This window comes from Scomber scombrus, chromosome 8 (genome assembly GCF_963691925.1).
Source record: "Scomber scombrus chromosome 8, fScoSco1.1, whole genome shotgun sequence".
Lineage (NCBI taxonomy): Eukaryota > Metazoa > Chordata > Actinopteri > Scombriformes > Scombridae > Scomber > Scomber scombrus.
In genome coordinates, this window is record NC_084977.1 from 14,649,904 (window position 1) to 14,675,355 (window position 25,452).

At 38.2% G+C, this 25,452-nt stretch overlaps 3 protein-coding genes across 3 annotated transcripts in view; 1 reads left to right on the forward strand and 2 right to left on the reverse strand.

Annotated features, from left to right (window-relative positions):
- The window catches only part of ccl25b (chemokine (C-C motif) ligand 25b), a 133,698-nt gene that overhangs the window by 84,781 nt on the left and 23,465 nt on the right, over window positions 1-25,452 (reverse strand). The gene's annotated exons all lie outside the window — the stretch shown is intronic.
- Window positions 7,262-12,054, forward strand: slc1a6 (solute carrier family 1 member 6). The gene is made up of 10 exons (XM_062423552.1): window positions 7,262-7,523; window positions 7,668-7,805; window positions 8,165-8,372; window positions 8,698-8,740; window positions 8,916-9,044; window positions 9,158-9,342; window positions 10,115-10,348; window positions 10,551-10,745; window positions 11,439-11,573; window positions 11,856-12,054. The coding sequence occupies exons 1-10, from the start codon at window positions 7,301-7,303 to the stop codon at window positions 12,052-12,054; spliced, it is 1,689 nt and encodes a 562-aa protein (XP_062279536.1). The 5' UTR covers window positions 7,262-7,300.
- ccl44 (chemokine (C-C motif) ligand 44) lies at window positions 16,003-18,177 on the reverse strand. The gene is made up of 4 exons (XM_062423553.1): window positions 18,114-18,177; window positions 16,974-17,103; window positions 16,263-16,410; window positions 16,003-16,041 (listed from the first exon to the last, which is right to left on the reverse strand). The coding sequence occupies exons 1-4, from the start codon at window positions 18,175-18,177 to the stop codon at window positions 16,003-16,005; spliced, it is 381 nt and encodes a 126-aa protein (XP_062279537.1).

Sequence of the window (25,452 nt, forward strand, 5' to 3'; positions counted from 1 at the left end):
TGTGTGTGTATGTAGTGTGTGCCATAATTTAATTTGCATTTACAAATTATGGCTACTATTCATAGTTTTGTTTCTATGGCCCTCAAAATTATTTATATATTTAGTTTGCAAACAAGGTGAATATGAATCTATTTAAATATAGTTAATGTATCAATTCACTTATAAAACCATTTAGGCCTACAACATAAACCAACAGAAAACAGTGTATTATTACTATCTCATTAGACTAAATGAATTGTGATTGTTGCACCATAAGAATGCAATATGTTAGCGCTAAAGACAACACAAAGATAACTGTTCCTTCCTGCAGGCGGGTGAATAATTGCGCTATCTAAACATGGATCATACATGATCCATCCTCCCACGTTATGGCAGGGTAATTGTGTTGCCATGGCAATGCAATCTGCTCCTTTCACTTTAGTCCTACACCAGATTGGAACCAGAGGGTAGTCCACAGCTCCAGATTTAACCGCGCATTAGGAGGAGTAATAAACGGCTGGAGAAGTAAATGTATGGGCATGTCGAGGTTCAGTGTTTGCATTCATTCTGTTTGTGAAGAGCAGAGTAGTATGATACTATGTTATAGGAAGTCATTAACCTCTCACTCTGCTGGACCCATTGGTGGTTACCTCTTTATAAACACATCCTGTGAGTTTTATTGTTTGTTATATGTTTGAAAATATAAATGCAATGACACACAAGAACATTTAAAGTCCCTGTCCAATCAGTCAAAAATGTTTTTTTCTTCTTGTTCATTCAGTTGGATGTTTGAGCTTCACATCTCAGGCCAGATGTCACCTGCTTGGCGTCTGCTTAAGCATGATTTATGAAATCATCATGTAGTTAGCAAGCAAATCCTACCTCAGAACAGGACTTATACAAGTGTGATGTGGAAAGAATTTATTTAAGCAATCTCATCCATTGAGCTGCTGTTCTAGAGCTTTCGATCAGATCACACAGTCTTCCTCAGCAGTTTACCCAATTGTGATGCAATTGTAGAAGCATTTTCTTTTTTTCTTTTTTTCTGTTGTCCAATTTGGCTTAAAGGTTGAAATTGAAAGTTCATTCTTGAGTTTGGAATCAGCAGTTGACACAAAAAAGTCACCATGAGGTCCATTTAGTAGCTTTTGTTTGTATTACACAATGTTCCTCAGCAGATAGAGTTTGTCCAGTTGTCTTTTGGGCCAACACGGATAAGAATCATCTACACATGTGCGACAACACGGGAAAACGCCATCTGCTAATGGAAAGCTCCACAACATCTACTATATGGACCTCATGGTGAGATTGTTTTTCTATTTCAGGCTCAAGAATTAACTTTCAATCTCAGCTGCAATTAAGTTTTAGAACAAGAGGATTCAGTGCAACCAGGAAAAAAATGTGTTTTCCTAAATTTGAAGAGACTTAAGAGGATATTTCTGGGTAAATATTTACAGTAAACTGGCACTGATAAATGAACAGTTGTACTGTGAAAAATGAAAATTCGTGATCTTGTGATGTTTGGTCACGGATTTCCAATTTCTGAAAATGAGGAGCAGAACTTCCTGTTTCCAGATATCCCCAAAAGCCCACAATGACAGATTTAGAGTTTGTATAATAATGTTAAACTATCATTTCTGTTGAAATGTATCCTCAAAATCCACTAGTAACCACCTGGAACCTTCACTTGTAGTATAATTTCCTCTTTATGAAAGACAGACTTCAACATATGTGTATTAATAAAAAAAAGAGCACAAATGTGGATCAGGGTTTTTCCATTTGTGGTAGGCAACATGCATATCAATGTAACTTCTGTGAACATGAACATGGTGAGTGGGTGTGAGAGTGGAAAGCTGGGCAACTGGGTGCCAAAGGTTTACAAATACATGCCTTCCCCTGAGCAATGAGCAGATGCATGTTGTCATGGCAATAACTACTGTATTTGTACAGTAGGCTCCATAAGGACATAAATTCAGTGTTAAGTTGTTGTTGTTGCTGGGGTTTTTTTGTTGTTGTTTTTAAAGGATGTCGGTATTTATTGAATAGCTTTATCATGTGAGGAATTCACCCTAAAGCATGTTATCATACATAAACCCCAAATTATTATTAAATTATTATAACTAATTATGAAATCCATTAAGACACTGTGAGAGTATTATAATGTTGTGTGGCAGCAGGTGGTTTGTCTTAATTATTTTTTCTCTCCTGAAGGATCCTTAACCTCTCCTCCTCCCACGCAGACCTCCCAGGCGCTCCTCTCCGCCGGAGGCTTCCTGGACGAGCGCGAACGCCTGATAGTAAACCGGGAGATAACAGCGGAGATGAAGATGATGATGATGATGGTGAGGATTATGGTGATGATGATGATGAGGGGAGATACAGTGTGTGGGCAACATTAGTTCATTATCAACTGCGTGGTGGACAGAAAGGCATCCGAATGACGGTGTAAGGAGCGTCTCGAGCAGAGGTGTGTAAGATGTTGTTTGTTATTAGCTTTTCATTTGTCTTATGCCGGCTAATTCGTGACTCGGATTGTTTTTAAAAATCCAGGTATTACTTTTCAGATGGATCTGACATGTTTGTGAGTGAAATTTTCGAAAGATGGTGAAGTTTTCTTCTCTGTTTTGCAGAGTCTTTAGGGAGGACCACCAGTTGAAGACGGAGGGATTTTTTGTTTCTTTTGCAGCCAGAATTACCAGAAAGAAAAACTAATACTATAAAGTAATCAGTGTCATTTAATCTGTACATGTCTATCTATCTATCTATCTATCTATCTATCTATCTATCTATCTATCTATCTATCTATCTATCTATCTATCTATCTATCTATCTATCTATCTATCTATCTATCTATCTTTGAAGTCATGTCCATTTTTATACTTAGCCTACAATATTGTTAATAGTTAAACTGACAAATTAAAGGTGTACTCTAGTAATTTAGTATTGCACATCCGTCAAGACCACTAACTTGTGAGACACTGATTTGAAAAAGAATGGTTAAAATCGATGCAGCAACATCCAAAATATTCTGACTTTTACCTGCCTGTATAGAATTGAGCACATAATTTACATATGCAGCTCTGGACAGTTTTTCCACCTTTGCCAGTACACTGGCACTTGATTATGTTCAATTACTGATGAAAGTAGTTACACACAGCTTTTTCTCAGTTAAGCCCCGAAAGTCATTACCACAACAATCAGCATTTCCTCTATGTTTTAAATGTGTGTTGTTTGACGGGATAGAAACAACTATGTGGTTCAATTTTCTTAGGGAATCAAAAAGAGCGTACATTGGTTGTCTCCAGGTTCTCTCTCCTGTGGACATTTGCAAAAAGTTGACCGTTTCATATATAAAAGTCACATCACTCTGTGACTTTTCAGACTGTGAGTAAAGAGGACCTGTTGAAAAAATAATGACCCAGTATTTCCAGATAGAAGTTGACACTTTTTGAATGGGGGTCAGCCACATGCAGGGATTTTTTTGGAGCCAGCATCTAGTGGCCGTTGGTGGCGTTGCACATTAAGGTACTTCCGCACTGGTGCCATCTTCAAACTGTAGTAGTTGCAGTTTGGTCCATATGTATAAATGGGGGTTTGTCCTGTAGGACTGTATTAATACTGAAAACAGCTCTATGTTAAAACAATGCAAGGGGCTGTGTTGGTGGGGGCGTGTTGTGAGCCAATGAAATGCAATCCAGGAAGTTCATTTGGAGCTACACATTAATACTTATGGTTTAACAGACAGCAAAACACTGTAGAGCACTGTAAAACTGACAGTCAAAATTGACAGCGCTAAACAACTGTTTAATCTATCATTGTGATAATTTCGAGGTAAACAGCAGAATCATAGCATTCACATAAAGTAATCCATGTGGAATCGGCCTGCTTGTATGTGATTGGCCAACGCAGCACATTGCCGGTGTTGCTGGTCCACCCTGTGTTGTCTTGCCTGAACTCTCTGCAATGGTATCCCTATTCCGTCAATGCACTGGCCTCATCTAATTGAATTAGAGGGCTGTGCTTTTTTTATGCGGAGCTAAATTTGACTTGAACCCTGCCCAAGGGCCAAGCTCCAAAATTTTAAAACTTAACTGTAATGTAACTCAGCAGCTTCTTTCATTTGAAATGTGCTGTACAAATAAAATTGTCTTGCCCTGCCTTACACACCACCATTAAAAACAGACTTGCCATAGCTTCTTGAGAATCACAGAAGACATACTACAACTGTTTTCACATAAGGCTGAGTTGTACTCCGTATGACAAGTAAACAGATCTTCATTTGTAAAATTGATAGAGACATCCTTTAAATCCAAAGATTTTGGTCTGGATATCAGTTACACTGTGTTCTTGTGCACATTGTGTGACAAATTGTCATGTTGTGTGATATTGCATGAGAAGGTTTCTGTGTTTACTGTCAAGACACAGTAACATAAGAGATGTAAACTAAATAGATGGACCACATGACATTGACTTTTATGGATTGCCAAAGGTTGGCTTCAGCGTCCATGTGTGTGTGGGTTTGGAGGTGTATGCGTGTGAGCATGTGTGGAGGTGTGAGAAGGTCAGGCCATATGACAGGCCTTTTCATGTCTGTCTACTTATGAGAGCAGAGCAGTGTAAGGTCCTGTCATTGTGCAGCTCAGCTCCGGACACTCACACGCACCGTCCATCCTGACTCTGTCTGAGTGTTTACCTGACGTTGATCGGACTGTTTGACACAGACTCTAAACCATGAGCGGTGAGTTACCAATGAACAGTTGGTTAAGGACACAAAAGAAACATATAACATACAATGTGTAATATTTCTCAGTCTCGAAGGAGCAATTGGTGTTTTGTGGTAAACACTTGTTTAATCCTGTAAATCAACTGATTGGTTGGTTCTGAACAATTTTTTAGTAAATGAGTATTTACTGTGGTGCAGAGAAATTTAAAGATCTATAATACAGTACTAACAAGACAAACAGTATGTAACAGCTTGTGCCCCAGTATATTTTAACATGGTGGTCTGAAGTGCCTCTCTACTGAGGTGTGAAATACGCTCCACAAAATGCATGCCCCGCTACCAGCTCCATACCCGCAATACTGATACTGAGTTCAAAGTTAAAGCATTTGCTAATGATAAACTTTGACGTGATTCATTGTCAGATCTGAGTGGGCTGTAGTGACTTTTGATGTACTGTTAAGATATTTGTTATTTCTCTTAATTAATATTATGAAAACTGTGTGGCGACTCTTCCAGGGTTCATGATGCTTTCCATTAGTACTATGGACCCATGTTTCCTTGCTCATATTGGAATGTTAATTTTTTTCTATCCTCATGTATTGGTGCATGTATGGGTTGTCAGACAGAAGAGCTCTGGACTGAGCAGGTCACGTCAGAGTTGTAAGCAGTTAAAGCTTCTGCCTGGAAAGTAGGTTGCTGCAATGGCAAAGCAGTGGCAATGCAGACACTGACTTCCCTTCAAATGAAACTCATTTACCAACATTATTAAGCTGTGTAGCAGCTGCTCACTCAGGCTGATAATGTGAATTATAAGGCTGTTCATCATATTGTACAATGAAATAATTGTCAGGAACAGAAATTGCAGGCTACAGTTGTTTCCCTCAGTCCAATGCAGATGAAGGCTTCGGGTGTAGCTTTAGTCACTCAAATAGTGTAATCAGAGAGAGAGTTTAATGTACATAATCAAGGGGATTTTCTGTCTTTATGTGTAGCAGCTGACAGTTTTGTTTCTCCAATAAGGCTTCATTGTTCCCTCATTGTTTTCCATACTGGACTTTGACACTGGTTTGCACTGAGCATGTGCAGAGCATAACAATATATAATATTGTCATAAGTGTGAGCCTGTTTCAATACTAATGTAGTATGATTTGATCTCCATGTTCATCCAGTTCTCCACAGAAACAGTGAAATAGGATCATCCGTACTCTCGGAGTACTATGTGTCCTCTTGTGCTTTAGTTGCTGATTGTAAAATACACACATATGCAGTAAGTGTGAGAGCTGATTATTCTGCTTCTGACACCAAGCTAAATAATGGGCTTGGATCATCCACAGCCTGCTCAACAATGGGCCTTTTACACTGCATGTAGGATGTATAGATAAATGTGAACCTCAGAACAATAAACAAAAGAAAATCAATAGGCAAGAGCCATGCAAACAGAATAGGTGAAATCTTCTCAGATCATATGTTAAGTGTTTATCCTCCAGAGAAAAATAAAAAATATAAAGACGTTTGTGCTCAGAGCAATTATATTGGATGTGAAGGACAAGCAGAAGAGGCCAGTTGTATATTACTCTCTAAGTGCTGGGCGTGGAGGAAATCTTGTACCATACTTAGATAAGGAGACGCGCGAACAACAGCCACGTGCTTCACACAGACGGCTTTGTGTTGCTCCTCAGAGGGAAACGTGGTAAGACTGCAGAAGCTATTGATACAATATTTTGAAGCTTTATGCTGTCGTTACAGCTCTTATACCTTTAAATGTATACAAATGTGCCTCAGGAAGGATTTAGGAATACAGCACAGATTTTTAGTTACTCATTATAGCAAAAAATATGTGTGTATACAGCTTTCATTGTGTAAACAAGAACCATACTTGTAGTTTGCCACATGTTCAAAAGTATGTAGATTTTTAAAATGTATTTATACTGTACATTTAATATCAATTTAGAAAAAAAAAAAAAAAAAATCTGCATCCAGCTCATCTAAAACTCTGCTTCCAGGATTTTCAATCTAGGAAGCACATTTCACTGATCTTGGCTTCCCTTCACTGGCTACCTGTTGCTTTTAGAATAGATTTTAAGATTTTATTGGTTGATAACAAATCCCAGAGACAGACTTTGCCCCGTTATCTTGTTGTTCCAAGGTCCAGATTTTTACACAAAGGGGATCTCCTAGACTCTGGAATGGCTTGACTGAGGAGATCAGGCCTGCAAACTCTGTCTCGCCTTTTAAATCACTGTTAAAAACCCACTTGTTTAAAATGGCCTTTCAGTGATTTCATTATATTTTATGGCTTTTTAGTCAATTTTACTGTATTTTTGTTTTTATAATGTGATTAATTGTTATGTCTAGTTTAGTTTGTTTTATTGTCTTTGCATTTTAAATGTGTTCTGTTTTTATTGTTATTATTGTTTTATTTATTTATTTTTTATGTGAATGAAACAGTTTTTCATTTACTTGAAAGAATACTTACAGTTGCTGCCAGAAATTGTAAGTGTAAATATACGTAAGGATTTATTTCTTCCCCTCTGTCAATCCTCTCCCTGCCTAGTTTCCCACGAAACCTGCCTCCTGGACCAGGTGCTGGAGCTGATTATGAACGAGAAGCCCCCTACCAGTGCAAGTCTTTTCCTGAACGAGGACGCGGACAAACCCCCACTGCCGGAGCGAGGAGACTTAAGGAGGCGACTACGCAGGGCCATGGAGAGGAGAGCGAGCAGCATGAAGGAGAGGATGAGCTCCATCCGCAAGGACAGTGTCAAAGGTTTCCTGAAGAGGAACCTGTTTGTTCTGTTCACTGTTGCAGCTGTGGCTCTTGGTGAGTGGAGCGGGAAACCTGGTGAAAGTTTAACACTTTATTTGACTTTTTACTTTGAGGTTTTTTTGTTGTTGTGTAATTTCTTAATATGTTCATTTAATGTGTACATTTCTGTTTTTAATACGTGTGTGCAAATTTATTCAGGTGTAATCCTCGGCTTCGCTTTACGCCGCCACAACCTGTCCATGAGGGAGATCAAGTACTTTGCCTTTCCTGGGGAGCTACTAATGAGAATGCTGCAGATGCTGGTTCTGCCTCTCATCGTCTCCAGTCTAGTCACAGGTCAGCTGTTAACGAGCACAAGAGAACAAAAACAGTTTATCCTACAAGTATGTTTCAGTAGATTACAGGTTAGTCTCCAAAATGGGAAAGAATATTACTAAATTTACTAGAGGGCTGGTGCACAGGTGGTCGAGTGGTTAAGAGCACATGCCACATACGCAGCAGACCCTGGTTCGAATCCCTTCTGGAGGACCAACTTTAAATATCGACAGCTCCAACCACAACAATAATTAACTTATTATCTGTTTTGATCATGTGACTGACCAGCTGACCAATGTGTGATGTTTCACTGAAAGAAACAATACAAAAAATCAAACAAACGAACATTTGAGTGCTCAAATGAATTTCCTGTATCGCAGGTATTTCCTCCCTGGACAGCAAGGCGTCAGGTAAGATGGGTGTGCGTGCAGTGGTCTACTACATGGTGACCACCCTGATCGCTGTGTTCATCGGTATTGTCATCGTGATGATCATCCGCCCAGGGAAAGGCAGCAGGGATAGTCCTGTGGCAAAAAGTGGAAACATAGAACCAGTTCAGGCTGCTGATGCTTTTCTGGATCTCATCAGGTAACCACTTAAAAAGTCAATTGATTTGTCAAGCTGCAAATCAGTGTTGTTATAAAGCTGTTTTGAGAGCTTCCATATACAGTCACATTAATACAGCTCTTAACCATTACTGATTTTGTGGACATCCAAGCACCAAAGGATAATGCACTTACCATCCATTCATCCATTGTGTCTGATTCTGTAGGATTATTCTTTAAGATTATCACATGGTTACTGATTAAAATATTGTAGTGTTACACAAATTAAAACACACAGTTATGCTTTTTTTAGTCATGTCTTATGAAACATGAACACAAAATACTACAATTTCTCATTTTTTTCCCAGGAACATGTTTCCTCCCAATCTGGTAGAGGCTTGTTTCAAACAGGTGAGTATAATGATTTTAACATTATTTCATCTGAAATGTTTTCATTTTCATAAACATTTCAAGGCAGTCCATCAATAATTTAAAAAAAAGCATGTAAAACGAAATCAGTGTGAAATCATATTTATTGTCAGACCCAAACATACGTTTACTTTAATTGTCATGCTGTTTCTTGCAGTACAAAACTGTCTACAAGAAGATTGTGCACACAAGAAATGTTACAGTGACAGTGAACCTCACCGAATCTCTCAACATCACAGACTCTAGCCTGAATGTGAACCTGACCAGGGTGCTGCACACCATACAGGTCCGTAAGGGTCTCTGGGCAAAACAATTAGATGAAGGATTGACAGGCTTGATATTAATTTATAAACATCTTAGTGGGTTGAATGGTAGTTAAATATCTGCTTTCTACTACAGGAGAAAGTGGAGGAGAATATCCCTATATCGGGCTCCTCTGCTGGAGTGAATGCCCTCGGACTGGTGGTCTTCTCCATGTGCTTCGGTCTGGTAATTGGCAATATGAAGCAGCAGGGCCAGGCCCTCAGGGACTTCTTTGACTGCTTGAATGAAGCAATCATGAGGCTGGTTGCAATCATCATCTGGTCAGTAAAGACTCTTCTCCAACTTAGCAAACAAAACAAATCTCTTCTTATTCTTGGTTTCAATTTTTTGTTTTCTCATGAGTACAGTATAAAATATGTATATGCTCATTTAATTCCTTGTTGTTTAAAATACCTTGTACCTCTCTGACTATATAATAAGTTGACCTGACATGATCAGGGTATTTAGTCACTACAAACTCACAGTGTGTATTGCACCTATTTTAAATTCACAAAACTTCAATTTCACAATTTAGTTGGGATCCCAAAGTTTCAAAGAAATGTAAGAAATATGTGTTAATGGTTTTTTGATGGAAAATGTTCACAAAATGATGCACCTGACATTTAAAGTATTGTCATTTATAGAACGATTCAGCCAAAACATGGAGTCAAATGTTGGAATATTTCACTCAATATTTTCACTCACTGTAAATGTCATATAGCTTTAACAATGGGAACAAGCTGTGACATTGTCGGACAGAGTAGTTAGTTATAATTTATCCAATTTAAAGCTGCTTAAATGGAAAGAAAAGCAAAAACCTAGTTGATTAGAGGTGTAAGTCTAATGTATAATTATTATTATTATTGCTAAAGAAGATGTATGACAAGACCAGTTCCTAATTTATTTTGCTCAATTGTGAAATAATAATAAACTGTGTTGCTATTAAACTGAAGGCCTAAGTTGGTTATAGAAAATCACTTTAGCTGCCTAACATGAGTCTTTCTGTCCGTCTCCTTTCATACCCACTGATCAACTGTTGAATCTGTGTTCCAGGTACGCTCCAGTGGGCATCCTGTTCCTGATTGCAGGGAAGATTGTAGAGATGAAGGATATAGCACAGGTGGGTGGCCAGCTAGGGATGTACACCGTGTCGGTCATTGTTGGTCTCCTCATCCATGGTCTCTTTGTCCTGCCGCTGCTCTACTTCCTGGTGACCAAGAAGAACCCCTACAGCTACATTGGTGGGCTGCTGCAGGCGCTCATCACAGCTCTGGGAACCTCCTCCAGGTGAATGTGATCCTTTGAAATACTGTTCATACACTGGTGTTCATCACACCAGACATTTGGTTCTTAGTTATTATTATTAGTACAAACAACCTTTTATTTTAAGAAATGTATAAATAACTTGTTCAAAAGAAAATTTATGTACTATATTTTGTCTGAATTGTCCCAAATGATGATACTACATCTCCCTCTATGTGTATTACAGCTCTGCTACCCTGCCCATCACCTTCCGGTGTCTGGAGGAGAACAATCATGTTGATAAACGAGTGACACGTTTTGTCCTCCCTGTGGGTGCTACCATCAACATGGATGGCACAGCCCTCTATGAAGCTGTGGCAGCCATCTTCATTGCTCAAGTCAATGACATGGACCTAAACTTTGGCCAGATTCTAACCATCAGGTAACATCAGTTTTGTTTTGTTTGTTTTATTTTACACTATATACACTAATACTGTATATGTAGGAGTCAGGGGGGTAGTTTTGACTTATGATCTCTTTACTTTGATTTATTATTCTTAAACACCTTGTATATTATTATTCTGATAGGGGATATATACATATTATTTAAGACAGCCTTTGTTTAATGGAGAGACAAACGTACACGATTAACTTATGTATAAATCATGTCAGGACTCAATTCATGCAGTCCTGCAATTCTTGTGTCCCAAATTCTCCTTCAGTTGAATTGTTCTCTTTGCTGCATCTTTATTATCACTTCTTTCTGGAGGAGAATCAACAAGTTATTATAGTTTATTCACTCCATGACTCACCTTGTCAGGATTTTCATAAAGAGTGTGTTCTTATGTGTAGATGAGGGTCATACATATTTTATTTCATGTAACCAAATCATATTAAAAGTGTGTTTATAATATTATTAAGTGTGTTTATAATTGTATTCTTGGATGATGTGTACAGTTTTTAATCACATAGTAGTGTGACCAGCTTGATTGAGGGATAATTAACATAATTGTGTAATTCCTCATGTGATTTTTTCGCTCTACTACTCCCACCAGGACTGGGCATGTGCTGTTTGTTTGTTTCCTTTTATTAAATGTCTTCACTCTCTTCTCCATCCCTCCCACCGCCCACTCAGTATCACGGCAACTGCTGCCAGCATCGGAGCAGCAGGCATCCCTCAGGCTGGCCTGGTTACCATGGTGATTGTATTGACATCGGTGGGACTGCCCACAGAGGACATAACACTGATCATCGCTGTGGATTGGTTCTTGTGAGTTCCCACTAAATGTCAGCTTGATGGGGATTGGTCTGTGTACTGTTCTGTGGGTCTGCCAGCCTAAATGTCATTGTAAAGCTTCAGAGAACCCAGAGGTCCCACTACAACAAAGGTTATTGATGCATAATGCAGCATGACTGATTAGACAGCCTGTGTTTTAGAGGTGCATTTTCAGATTTTGAGCTGTGATTGTCATAGCTGATATACAATACTGTTCTCTCTCTGCATGTCTGTATGTTTTCTGTCTGATTCCTTTTCTGTCTCTCTTCTCTCCAGGGACCGCCTGCGTACCACCACCAACGTGCTGGGCGACTCACTCGGCGCTGGCATTGTGGAGCACCTTTCCCGTGGAGAGTTGCAGAGTCAGGATGACGAGGTGCACAACTCTGTAATCGAAGAGAATGAGAAGCCCTACCAGCTTATCTGCCAGGACAATGACACACTGAACCACCGCAACAGTGAGACCACAATGTGAAGATAAGTGCTATACCAGATAGGGCTTTGTGTACCAAAAGCATTTTAGCTAGATTTTGGCTTGCAATGGTGCAGGCAGTCTTAGAAAAAAAAAAGTTGTTGGTCAACTCAGCTAGTGCTTAGGGTTCCCTACTGTTTTTACTGTTGCTGACCCAAACACTCATCTTTACCCTCAAAAACAAAAAGTTCTCTTGAAAACAAGGCAATACCAGGCCTGGCCTGGGGCTGATGATGGGAAATAAGAACACACGCTGTTCAGGAACCATTACACATCCACTGCCTACAATCTGATTCACTGTTTTTGTCTGGAGTGCCAGTTTTTTGGGAGCATTTTGGTTTTTGATGACTATTTTATTTACTGTCAGGCAAGCTTAACATGTCACTAAACACCTGTAGTGTCATTACGTTTTCAAAGCTTAGTTAAAAGTTTAGTTCATGATCCACACCGTCAGAGAATCATAAAACTTTTTAGAGTTATATAAACAGTGTTATTAGAGAGAAACATCCATCAATAAAAATAGCTAAAAATAAATAAATAAATAAACCATCTGATTTTCCAACATTATGAAAGTGTAAATCTGCATAATTTTATTATTTCTGTCGCATGAATTATAACAAAATTATTATTTCTTTTGTAAAAACTTATTTTTGTCATTCTTATCATGACTACCTCTAATAGAATTTAGATCTGGAGCTTCTACAACACTACACAAAAATACTCCATAGAGCATATCAGCAGGATGTAAATACAGCAATCTCCTATTTTTTTTTTGGATCCTGTATTTAAGTTTGAATATGTTTTCTGTTATGTAAGTTTGCTTGTACACTGTAATTGTACAATTTTGAATGTACTTGACTGTTAAACAATGGACTATGGTGAGAAGGAGAATATTTGCTATTATTTGTTTGTATTTTTTTTTTAGGTTGATATATTTCAAGTGACTTGGTAGAAAGTGTTTCACTCTTGGGAATAGTATATTTGTGTCCCTTGGTGATTTTTTTTGGTGCTATTGCTTTTCAACTTTGGGCGTAAGACTTTATTGCTACACATTCATTTCAGAGGAATACCAGCCTTTTTACTCCAAATAATTATTCATCCATCATAAGACATGACTAGTTCTACTACTTTGGTACCTAGTTGATCAATTTAAACGTTTTATTACTGATTAACAGAGTAACAACATACAAGAGATGTTTTAAGACCATCAGAGTGCTATAACATCACTATCTGTATTTTCTGCATCATATGTCATAATATCAAGTAAATGTATTGTTTCATTATGTTATATTTTGAATAATATCTTGCAAGTTACTTTTTGTTGCTCTGTGAAAAGGTACTGTAAAGAAAGCGTGTGAATTCCTTGAGGAACTGAATGTACAGTTGATTTATGCTGTTTTGTGTTGACTGTTATAGAAGAAAGTGCAGTGCATAATCATGAAAGTGAAAAGGTGTATACAGTTTTATTGAAAGCTCTTCTGACTTTGTGCCACATTTATACTCATTAAGACGTTTTCGACTTTAGTTTTGATGCTTGATGTTATTTCAGTAAAAATGTATTTTCCCATGGAAGAGCAGCTCAACATTTTGATGGACAGTTTATGAAAAATGTGACAAATAAATGGCTCAGGAATTGAAATGTGATGCTCATAATTGTGTTTGTGGCTACCCCTGGTGGAGGATATTCTCCTGTCCAGAAACCCTGCTCTTGTGGAAACACACATGGGTCAGATGTTGCATTTTGATGGTAAATGGATGAGGTCTACTATTTTAAGACAATTTGATTAAAAATTGTATAGTAAATCAAAGAAAAGACAAAAATCTCCTTGTGTCATTTTGTTTATAATGTTTATGTAATATAATAATAATAATAATTATTATTATTATTATTATTATTAGTAGTAGTAGTAATAGTAGTAGTAGTAGTTGTAGTAGTAGTAGTAGTAGTAGTAGTAGTAATGATAATGATAATAATCATAACTTTTTTTTTTAAATTTTTTTTTAAAAACCTGACCCTTGTCTCACTGGTGTCCTCAAATGCTTAAATGCAAAACTACCTTTTCATCATTCGCATAGATAATACTGAATTCATTTACTTAAAGTAAAAAATTTTGAGAAACAAAACAGTATAACATGTATGGCCTCGTGGTTCCTGAAAACAGTAAAACAAGACCCTATAGCCATGCTAGTGCCTTTGTCAGGTACTGAGCTAAATGCTAATGTTAACATGCTTATAGTGACAATGTTAACACACCTATGTTAAGCAGGTATAATGTTCCCCATGCTCACTGTCTTAGCTTAGTATGTTAGCATGCTAACATTTGCTAATTAGCGGTAATCACAAAGTCTGAATGTACTTGGTTTTGCAGGTATTTGGGAATAAACCCAACTATTGGACAAATTCAATTTTGTAACTAATGATGGCGCTATATGAAAAGTTAAGGGATCGCCAAAATTATTACAATTCATCCTGAGGGAGGCATGGTTATCTGTGCCAAATGTCATGGCAATCCAAACTGTTGACACTGTTGTCACTTGCTCTTGGTGCTAGAGGAAAGGCCAGGGGTTCACAACATCAGATTCATCTTCTGGTGAAATAATTGTTTGCACAATATTTTATGGTGATTCATCTGAAAGTTGTTAGGAGATTTCAGTCCGGACCAACTGACATTAGGCAACCATCTAAACATCTTAACTGTTGACTTGGCTAAGAAAGTAACCATATAGTATATTAGACCCACAAACACACATAAGCACATCCACAAAAACACAACGAGGCAGTTCAAGTTATTATTTCAGATTAATTTATAAAATAGTTCACTTGAGATACTGTGTTTTAACATACAGTGCATTCTTCTACAATACAATACTTGTGTGTTTTACACACAATTGAGCCCTCTAAGTTTTAACAGCCTTGCCATGTGGTGAATTGAATCATGAATACTTTGGCATAGTTTAGTAACAGACTATTGGTGAAAAAGACAAATGTAAACTGCAAAGAGATATTTAAATATCTGGTAGATGCCCGAGGGCCTCATTTTAAAAGCTTGACTCTGGGTTCACACTGAGTTTACAAACAGGCAATATAAAGAGCGGACAAAATATCAGGACCTTTTTATGTGACACAGAAAGTTGAATCTATGTAAAAATCTTCCCTCTAGTCCCACTGTGATTTCATATGTCTAACAGTCAATATAGGAGGTAACAGCATGAACAAGGATTTTAAAACCTTAACTGAGACCTAGATTGTACAAAACATGGTGCGAATCAATATCAGAGACATGTTCCCAAATATCCCGCACACTAAGATTAGTCTATTGTGACAAAACCCAATCTATTTACTGTGTACAGTGTAATTGCACATTAATGAAGGCTTACAAATCACAAATAAGTATAAAGTATCTTGCTGAAATACAATATTAATATCACTGCTCATTTATGTTGTTCTTTTTAAATTACAACTTTTCCACTGATCTCACATCAGCCACGAGTAGTAATGGTTGCAGAAGGAGAAACCTCCAGGCAGACTCCGGCAAATAACAGTATATGAGCCATTGAAAATAAATCAGTTCAACTTATCTTACAAGTCAATACTCCTCTGTTGAGACTGTTCCAGCCACATGTTTTGGAATAATTCAAGCACAGTTCATGTTTAAATATCTAAAGCCAGTTAAATATGTATTGCTGCCCAGGTCTGGTCCCAGGGAGACAGATAGTGTAGATAGAAAGAGACACGAGACAACTGGAGAGTCAGCAAACTCATTCGTTTTAGGATGACGAGTTGCTGAGAGTTTACTTGGCCTGTGGGAAAGTGTGAAGAAAGCAAAAATAAAATATGGAACGAGACATTTAGAGAGTCACTTGGAGAGGAACATACATATGTATCAAGGTTAAAAAAATAAAAAGCTTACTTATGACTATAAGAGTTCCTTCATATTTGACGGCGCTCTGTCACTCTACATTGAGAACAGCCCAGTTATCTTTCTTGTCCTAATGATCAAGATAAGGAAAAAAATAAAAAAATAAATCAATATCTCAGTTAACATGAAGGGCATGAAAGTCTCCTTCAGTGTATCAACTGAGCACACATTTAATTCTGAATGATACAAGCAGACATAATAGATCAAACTGTTTACTTCAGGCTAAATAAGTGAGACTTATTAGTTAGTTAGCTGGTGGTTGTGACAGTCATAAAGTAGCTTGTGTCTCACCTCTGACATGACAGGCAGGTTGTCATGAGGAAGGAGCCACATGGTTCGGTGGGCCTTGGTTCTCTGTCTCTGCAGGAGCTTTCTCAGCAACCTCTTCACCTTCCGGTCTCTGGGGTCTGCACATTTTACTGCCTTTTTGGTGTAAAGACTGTTAAAAAGAAAACAATACTTAAAACATAACATAGCATGTTAGCAATAATAAAAACAACAACAATAAAAACAACAACAAAAAAACAATGATTCAGCAATAAGAGGTCCATGAGAAGGACTACAAAGATGTCTGCAAAATGTCAGAGAATCAGAATCAAAGAAGAATGATTATTGGCAATTGAGTTAAATTTGTTTTTTCCCTTCTCTTAGAATGAAGACAAACTGTTATCAGAAAAGAGTAAAGTTGTTTCTGACCTGCTGAAAACAATAGGTATCACAATGCAGAATGGTTTACTTAACTAAACCCTGCTGTTCTGACTGACTGGCTGCGGCAGGGCTCAGCTGGCTCGGAAGGTATTTTCAAATGGCTTGTTATTCCCACATATTTCCTTTCTTACTTCCTTGGCAATTACAGCCCAAAGCCCTGCCATAACATCATGACCTGGAAAGATGACAATGCCTCTCAGCCCGGCTCTGCCCTCCTCTAACGAGAGGCATATTTTCCATGCCTGCAGATTGCTGTGCTCTTTAGCTCCAGGAGTGGATAGTTGAAATACTTGCATGATGGCTTGTATACTGCAGTCGGGCCCCTCCGTCTGCACCTCAAATCGCAACACATCCTTGGTACGCACCTTGCCCTGCGAGTACAACATGCAGCACTGGACATCCCTTTGCATCTGCACACCTTTACCTGGAAAGAAAACATACAAAGAGAGATGTTTAAGTCAGTGAGAAAGAGTAGGAAAACATCAGGGAGGGGTGTCAGAGAGAGACGACCGAAAGATAGTTTTTCATTTTCATCACTGTACAGGATATGAAGTCACATAAACTAGTAAAGACACATATTAGATTAATATTTACTACGCATAATTATAATTTTAAAGAACTATAGACTGAGTATTGGGATGCTTACAAAGACTGAAACTAAATGTTTTGGCAGCTTCTGTAGACAGCAAAATGTTATCTGTTCTGCAGAATGTGTTCATGCCCTCTTGTTACACACACACACACACACACACACACACACACGCACATATGGACACGCACACACAAGAATGTCAGAGGAATTACAATGGTATCCCATTGTGCTGAAAAACATACTGCTATGCCAGTGAAAGGAGAGTGATAGAGAAAGTGAGAAAGAGAAAAAGGAGGTTTGTGTGTGTGTGTGGGTCTGTGTGTGTGTGTGTGTGTGTGTGTGTGTGTGTGTGGAGGGTGTGCAATAATGGCTTTTCATCCAAAGCAATTGTGTAAACAAATTAAAGTGTGATGTGAAGCAGCAGGAGCAAAAGAGCAGTAAAGTAGGACAGTGCTGCTTTGTTATACCACAAATGATTTTGAATCTGGTACTCAGGGAACAACACTGCACTTCCAGCGCTTTCACAACAGTCACATGTAAGAAACACAGAGGCGAGGCGACACCATCGCACCAACTGAGCCCTGACACACTTGCTGTCTTTCTGTGTTGAGTGTTGTGTGATTTCAGATGCTCGTCCTCCTGCGTTCTGCCCCTCTGTTTATATCCATGCCTCCCTCCCTGCTGCTCCTGCTGCTGCTATCCCTTTTTCCCTCTTCTCTCCTTTTCTGTCTTCGCCATCGCTCTTTTGCTACACTGTCCACCTGCAGGGTGCATGGAAGCCATGCAACACACACACATACAGATACACACACACTCACGCAGCAAGTGCGACTGTGTCTTACCTTCTACAGATGCCAGAAGAATAACAGTCAGAGAGATAACAGTCAACATCTGCAGCATGAACATGATGAGGCTGGCAGAGAGGAGGAGAGGAGAGGAGGATAATCTACTCTGTCACCTCTCCCTCTATGGCTGCCTCTCTTATATTACTCCCTCCCTCTCTTTATACCTCCCTGCCCATCTCTCACTCACTCACTCACTTCCACCACCTCTCTTTTTCTGTCTTACTGTCTTTCCCTCCCTCCTTCTGTTTATCCATTCTCAGTCGTTCTCACACTCAACAAAACTCCCTCCCCCTGCCTTTTTCTTTCATTCTCATTCACACTCATCTCACTTCTCACTCTTTTTTTTCTCTCTTCATCCAGGATACCAAGCCTCATTTGCCTCATTTGAAGCTTAAAACCCTCCTTCCCTCTGTCTCTTGTCTTATCTTTCATGCACTTTTCCCTTGAGGACTGAAACAGTTTTAATGGGTGGAAACAGGAACCTTTCACATTATTTCTCATCAGTTGTGATAGTAAGCATTGAAATAATAAAACAATAGTTGATTTACAAATAAAACATCAATTAACTCTGGTTTACAGTTGTGTAATGTAACTGTGGAAAGACTGAACACTAGGCGTGTCTGACTTTTGCATCTGGATCAGTCTTGCAGAAAAGTTATGTTCTGTGTGGGATTCCAGACAAAATGCCAAGCACACTTTGAAATTCTGATAAACTGCATTCAAAAGTTTGACTTAATCCTGAATGACAAACAAATTAAATCATACACAGTTTTTTTTAAAGAGCCTTTGGTAGATGTTTGATGTAGGATGTAAAGTAATATTACACATTAAACTGCACTTTACTTCTAATCATTATTTGGCAGATGTTGCTCATTGACTCAAACCAAGGTCAAATCAGTGCATATATTTAAAAAGCTTCTTAAAACTGATTAATTTTCTTTGGCTTTCTCTTGATTTCATAGCTTTTATTTAGTTGGTTGTACCAGGTTGGCCAGTTCTTTAGATATAGTTTATATTCCTCTCTTCCTTCTCTTCTTCCTGTAAAGCACTATGTCACTTCTGTTTTGAAAAGTGTGATCATGTATGAAAAAAGTTGATTACTTGTTACAGGTAATGTCCCCACTTTACATGATCATTTTGGAAGTGGTGTCCCACAAGGTTCAGTCCTTGGCTTCTTGCTGTTTTCTGTTTTTAGTCTCCCATTTATTCTGGTTATTGTAAAAACTGTTGTCCTTTTTATACTGATGACACGCTTCTTTATGTTTGATTTGAAACTCACAGTGTAGCTTGTTTCAAGTTGTACATTACAAGTGTCTAATGATACATATCACAAACCTACATACATAAACAAATCTTTCTTTCTTTCTTTTTTTGTTGTTGCTTTCTTTTGTTTGGCTCTTCTGATCATGTCTGTAATTTACAGTGCAAGCTTGGCAGTCTGGCAACAAATGTGAAACCTATCCGTGGGCGTTTTCAGCCTTTGTTTTCTTTCTTTTATTTATTTTTTATGGCTTGGCTCTGCCATACACCAGTGTCACCAAGTAAATGTAATATATTTGGCCAGTAAAGTGATTCAGATGTTTGGAAAATATGTCCTTAATTTGTCTTTGCAGCCTCTCCCCGTCTGCCCATTTATTATGATAAAATTGTGACTTAGTTTCCATAACTGAACACCACAAGAATACACTAGAGGCTCTATCTGAGAGTCAAGCATCAACATCCATTACAGAGAGGTTTCAACAGAAAACAGCATCAGGACCTGATTATACAGAGAGAAACCAGATAAATTGATGCAGGCCTGCAACTGTTTCAGAGTGTTACTGACACCTTTGAACTGACATTGCGGTGGAGAAAAATGACAAAGACTGATGATGAAGTCAGGCGATACCGCTAACAACAACAGTGAAAGATGATTGATCAAAGACCTGATTAAGTATGAAACATATGCAAATGTTGCCACTTTGTATCATTGACACTTTAACTGACATTGTGTTTGTTGATCCTTGGTCACTATTAACTAACATTAAACTTCAATTATTGTTCTGTTCAGGAAATACATGTGTACTGTAACACATGGACGTGTGTTGCTGTTTACTTTAGTAGGTCTGACACACATTAACATGATAAGACACAGACAACACCAAGCAAGGAGTTATTGGTGGTTAATCCATTTACACTTACTGTCATCAGGAATATTTCACACTCACATTTCCTTAAAGGGTCAATGTCAGTTCACCCAAATCCCTAAAAAAAAAACATGTTTCGCCACTTACCCCTTGTGCTATCCAGTCACTTGATAACATTTTGAGATATTTACCACTAAAACTGCAATGCCAACCAAACATGATACAATGGAGGTGAATGATAAAGTAAGCTCCACTTAAGGAGCAAGTTTTCACCAGCTCAGAATTTTATTTTGGCTGACTTAATGTCTCACTTCCCCTCAGTAATGCTAAAGTGAACTTTTTTTAACTTAATTTTTTATATGTACTTCAGGGTGTTTGTAAACTGTGACATCACTGCTGACCCCAACAGTGTGTTGTGATCAAAGGTGCAACTGACTTGAAACTTTCAAGATGGCCTTGATTAATTATGTTTAGTCAGAGAAACAACTTGGTTAGGATTAGGGAAAAATTCATGTTTTGGGTACAAATTACTGCTTCATTAAGGGTAGAGAGGACATTTCCATGGTTACAATAATAACAACTTGGTTAAGGTTAGGGTTAGGAGAAGTCAACACAGTTTGTTAAAAAATGTTTGGACACAAATTAACGTCAGGTTTAATTCCAACATTTTTGATGATCCATCCATCCAACCCAACTTCCTTCCTCCGTGAACACTGTGGCTCCATAACAAAGTCACAATACTTCTTCCTTTGCTCCAAACAGACAAGAGATATAATTACTATCGACGCTAAAGGGCTTTGTCAGTTGAATGTATGAAGTTTTCATTTTTTGGCATTTGCTGAACTAAATGATGCTTTCATTTTGTTGGGGGTCATGTTTTTCCATCTGGTATTATGTAGATCTTTAATTATTTGATATCATAAGACATTCATCATTTCTTACATTTGATATGTACCTGGAACTTTTTGTCATGACAGACATTGCTGCTTTTCCCATTTGATTTCTAAGTTCCCACAAGTTTTTTTTTTGTCTCTGACTGCAGCCTTAAATGTCAATAAAAATGTAACATGTCTGGCTGCATTTCATTCTGATGTACTTTGGTTGCTGTTGGTTGGTGGAGATAATCATATCTTCCCTCAAGTTATTTCTGTTGGATTGACACCAAAGCCTGACATCTTTATGGTTCAGAAAGCTGAAAATGTTTCTGCTAATCTGTTGCAGATACACTAAAACATTTTTAACACTGTATCATGTGATTTATGTTTGGCCGGTTACCTGCAGGGAGTAGAGAGATACAACACCAAACAAAAAAGACACACAAATGCAACATAAATCACTTACAGTGACTCACAAAACTCTCACTAAAACTACCAGGGGGGTTCCATTAAATATGCCTGCAGAAATGATGAGGGGAAAATTGCTATAAAAATGTTCCCAAGGTTACATTAAAAAATATACAAATTACGCTTACATATTAAAACAATACATCACACTTTGTTAGACTAAATTCTTTTGACACACTCTACTTTGGAAAAAGCAAATGTTAAGTATATTGGCAGAGCGATACTACAGCCATGAGTCACCTTTCATGCAAGGAAATATTGCTTTAGACATTAATGTGGTGCATGTAAAGGACCATTTGTGGGGATGGATCAATAAAGGTCTGTATACGTTTCTGCGGTTCAACAGATCTTGCCATTGAAAATGTAATCTTTGGCTCCTGAAACACTTAGTGGAAGAAATATTCAGATAACAAGGCAACAATATGTCCCTTATTGACATTCATATCTGAGCCATGAAAATGGAAATATGCAGTCAGTGGACTGAGGGGTGAGGCTGGGATAAAAATATGTATATACATATGTGCCTGTGTGTGTGGACCAGGTATTTCTCATATTATGGGGACATAAATCTGCTTTCACAGTCATATTGTTGGGACTCCTCTCCCTTATGGGGACAAAAAGCCTCATTAAGGTAAATCATTAATGTTAGGATGAAGACTTGGTTTGGAATTAAAGCAGGTTTAGTTTATGTCAAGGTTAGAGTTAGGCAAGTAGTGGTTATGGTTAAGGTTAGGATAAGTCTCCAGGAAATGAATGTAAGTCCAAGTAATGTCCTCTGAAGTGATGGAAACTCGACTCTATGTGTGTGTGTGTGTGTGTGTGTGTGTGTCTTGGAGGTGGGGTTAACTGTTCAAGAATTTGACCTAAGAAATCAGGTTGGAATCTCAGCTGCAAAAACATACCTTCCACATGACTACAGGTCTGCTTGTGAGCCAGAAACATTTTCTGCATATCTTTGCAGCGATTAAAATATCTCCTGTCAAGGTGTATGGCCTCACAAACCTGCGGACAATCAAAAGTAAAAAGTAACAGCAGTGAATAGAGGGGCTGAGAGAATAATGTGTTCCTCTTTGAGGGGGTGGAGAGCCTGAGATGTATGAAGGGATAGTATGGCCTCCTGGAGATGTTGGAGGGCTCGGCTCACTGTTCTGGATATGCAGCCTAAGAGATCTTACTGTACCTGAAAAGGATTTTCAAGGGATAAAACGCAGGGGGCAAATACCTCATCTAATCTTTGAAATGAGGCAAACAGGGAGGTGTATGAAACAGACAACAAGCTGTATGGAATGCAGTTATGAATGCAGAAATATGTACAGCAAAGTTTTAATTATATTTTTTTCTGCCCTGAAGACATAAAGATGTTCTGGGGATAATTTCAGTCAGCTGAGAAGCAGCATATTCACAGTTTGTACAAAGATCTGAGGGTGTTTCATGTCAAGGTAAAACAAGACTTTTGAGTCTACACAGCCATGCTAGGATTTCTGTAAGGCTGCACTGAGACAAAACAGTGTGTTGAGCTAAATGCTAATGTGAGCATGCTAACATGCTCACAATGATAATGCTAAACGTGCTGATATAAAGTTGAACATGTTTGCCATTTTAGTTTAGCATGTGAGCATGGTAACAGTTGCTAATTTATGAGAACAAAACACAAAGTACAGTTGAGGCTGATGAGGATGATATTTTATAGGTATTTGGTCCCACACTAGTTTGAGAATTGAGCAAATAAAAACTGTTGATAGCACGAGATGAAAAGTTTAAGTATCACCAAACTACCAAAATTTCATGGCAATAGACCCTTTTCACTGAAGACATTTTGACTTGTCCCGGCAGGAAAAGCACAGGTATAGGGCCATTAAGTGATCCAGCAAGCCATGACAGTGAATGAGCATGCATCATGCCAGAGCACTGGAACTGACTCAACTAAATGTAATGCAGCCATCATTAATGTCATCAATGACACCTGTGCTTTTCTTGCTCTGACAAGTCAAAAGGTCTGCCATGCATCGAGTATGTGGTTGTTCCCAAAACCACAAATGTCAACCTCATGGTGGTGCTAGAGGAAAAGTCAGGGGATCACCAAAATGAGATTGGCAATTCACCAGTCTCAGTAGTTGTTCAGATATTTCAGTCTGAACCAAAGTAATGAACGGACTGACAGAGAGACTGTAATAGCCATATCTAAAACCATGTGTCGCTAGTATGGCTAAAGTCTTTACATCTGTACTAGTGATCTGCATGATTCAAAACATCATCCTACTTTGTTTTACTACTTTGAATTACAGTAATTGCACAGTGAAATCAAGGATCAAATCCCAGTTTTACATAAAAAGCCACATGAGTGAGTTTACTCTCTCAGCATGCCATTTTCCATCAGTATAAAGGGGCAACCATCAGGCTTTGAGGAAGGGGAGGCTCAGAATTTTCCTTTCACATGAGATTTCCTTCATGGAATGTCTTTATTGACTGTGGAAATAAAATGATGTCCAATCCTTCGACATGTGATTATATTTTATTAGAAAAGAGCACTCTATGTTCCCTTGTGCCAGTCAGGCATTCCTCTGCAGGGAGTTGACTGGTGCTCTTCTGGAACCAAACATCTGTGCTTCTCACAGCTCTGTTTCATTACTCCCCGAAACACTAAACCCAGAAAATCAGCTTAAACACACTCAGGCATTTATTTTTAAAATCCCCACTGCAAAAACTCAAGGGGTCTTGACTGTGTGTGAATCTGAACACTTTGGAAGTGTTTAACAAATGCTGCCAGGAAGAACAACACACATCTGAGGTCTAGAGAGATTTAAATACATTCCTAATGCAAACTTGAAGCTCTACGTGATTTTCTCAGTGTCACACCACAGTCACTGTGTTAAGCAGGAAATTCAACCTTCTCCTTTTCACCACTGGCTTGCATTTAACTATGTGTGTGTCCAAAATGTGTGCTGCTGCTGCTGCATCAAAATTCAGAATTGATTAACTTTTCCTATTGTGATTTACCATGAGAAAAAACACATCATGTCAACTATACAAACCAACCTGTAACCTGTAGCTTTAGGCAAATTAGACACTGACTAGTGATAGCTTATGACAGATATATGATATGTGAATCAGCACATCAGCCAATAAGTCACAATAAATAGCAGTACAGAAATTATATGTTTTGTAGTAGAAATAGTGTCCTCACTCCTCCAGGAAATCTGCCATCAGAACCGTAAAATACACCTTCAGGACCCATACCTGTTAGCAATGCAAAATAATAAAGAGGGGAGCAAATAATATGGAAAATAACTAAGGTACAAATATTGAAAGCATTTTCAGTATATGTAATGATACATAGGTAAATAGTTAAAAACTTTCCTGAGGCATATTTTACCAATTAAATGTCATGTGTTAGTGTTGTTTGGTCCACTTGAAATATCAGGCAATACATTCAAATTAGTCGGTAACAGAGTCACAGTCGGGTATCAGCAGATATGTAGATGAAAGATGAAAAGAAAATGGTGCTAATAAATTACCCAATTAACAAGTTTCCTCATGGAACAGTAAAATCCATTAGTTAAGTTGCAATTGCACCCAATCATTTTTAGTGGCAGGAAGTTATTCTTTCCAGCGTATTAACAAAGGCAAGCACCCCGGACAGCTCCTGCATCCCTGGAGGTCCCAGGATCAGCACCTTGGACAGCGGGTTTGAAACAGCAGACTTTTAAAAATTATCCACCTGAGCTGTACAAGTAACAGGAGGAAGATATACCATGTAGTAGTGTAGAACAAGTACTACTTCCCTACATTAGTATACACATTAGTGATGACATGATACAGTTTTTAAACTCCTCTCCTACATTTACGAAAACATTTGATGGAGCACAT

What these genes read in the sequence shown, in the direction of transcription:
- slc1a6 (XM_062423552.1), top strand. Translation starts at nt 7,301, where the DNA reads ATGAACGAGAAGCCCCCTACCAGTGCAAGTCTTTTCCTGAACGAGGAC. An exon ending in TGTTGCAGCTGTGGCTCTTG is followed by an intron (nt 7,524 to 7,667) that starts GTGAGTGGAGCG and finishes AAATTTATTCAG; the next exon opens with GTGTAATCCTCGGCTTCGCT. An exon ending in TAGAGGCTTGTTTCAAACAG is followed by an intron (nt 8,741 to 8,915) that starts GTGAGTATAATG and finishes TGTTTCTTGCAG; the next exon opens with TACAAAACTGTCTACAAGAA.
- ccl44 (XM_062423553.1), bottom strand. Translation starts at nt 18,177, where the DNA reads ATGTTCATGCTGCAGATGTTGACTGTTATCTCTCTGACTGTTATTCTT. An exon ending in TCTTCTGGCATCTGTAGAAG is followed by an intron (nt 17,104 to 18,113) that starts GTAAGACACAGT and finishes TTTTCTTTCCAG; the next exon opens with GTAAAGGTGTGCAGATGCAA. An exon ending in ACCTGCCTGTCATGTCAGAG is followed by an intron (nt 16,042 to 16,262) that starts GTGAGACACAAG and finishes CTTGATCATTAG; the next exon opens with GACAAGAAAGATAACTGGGC.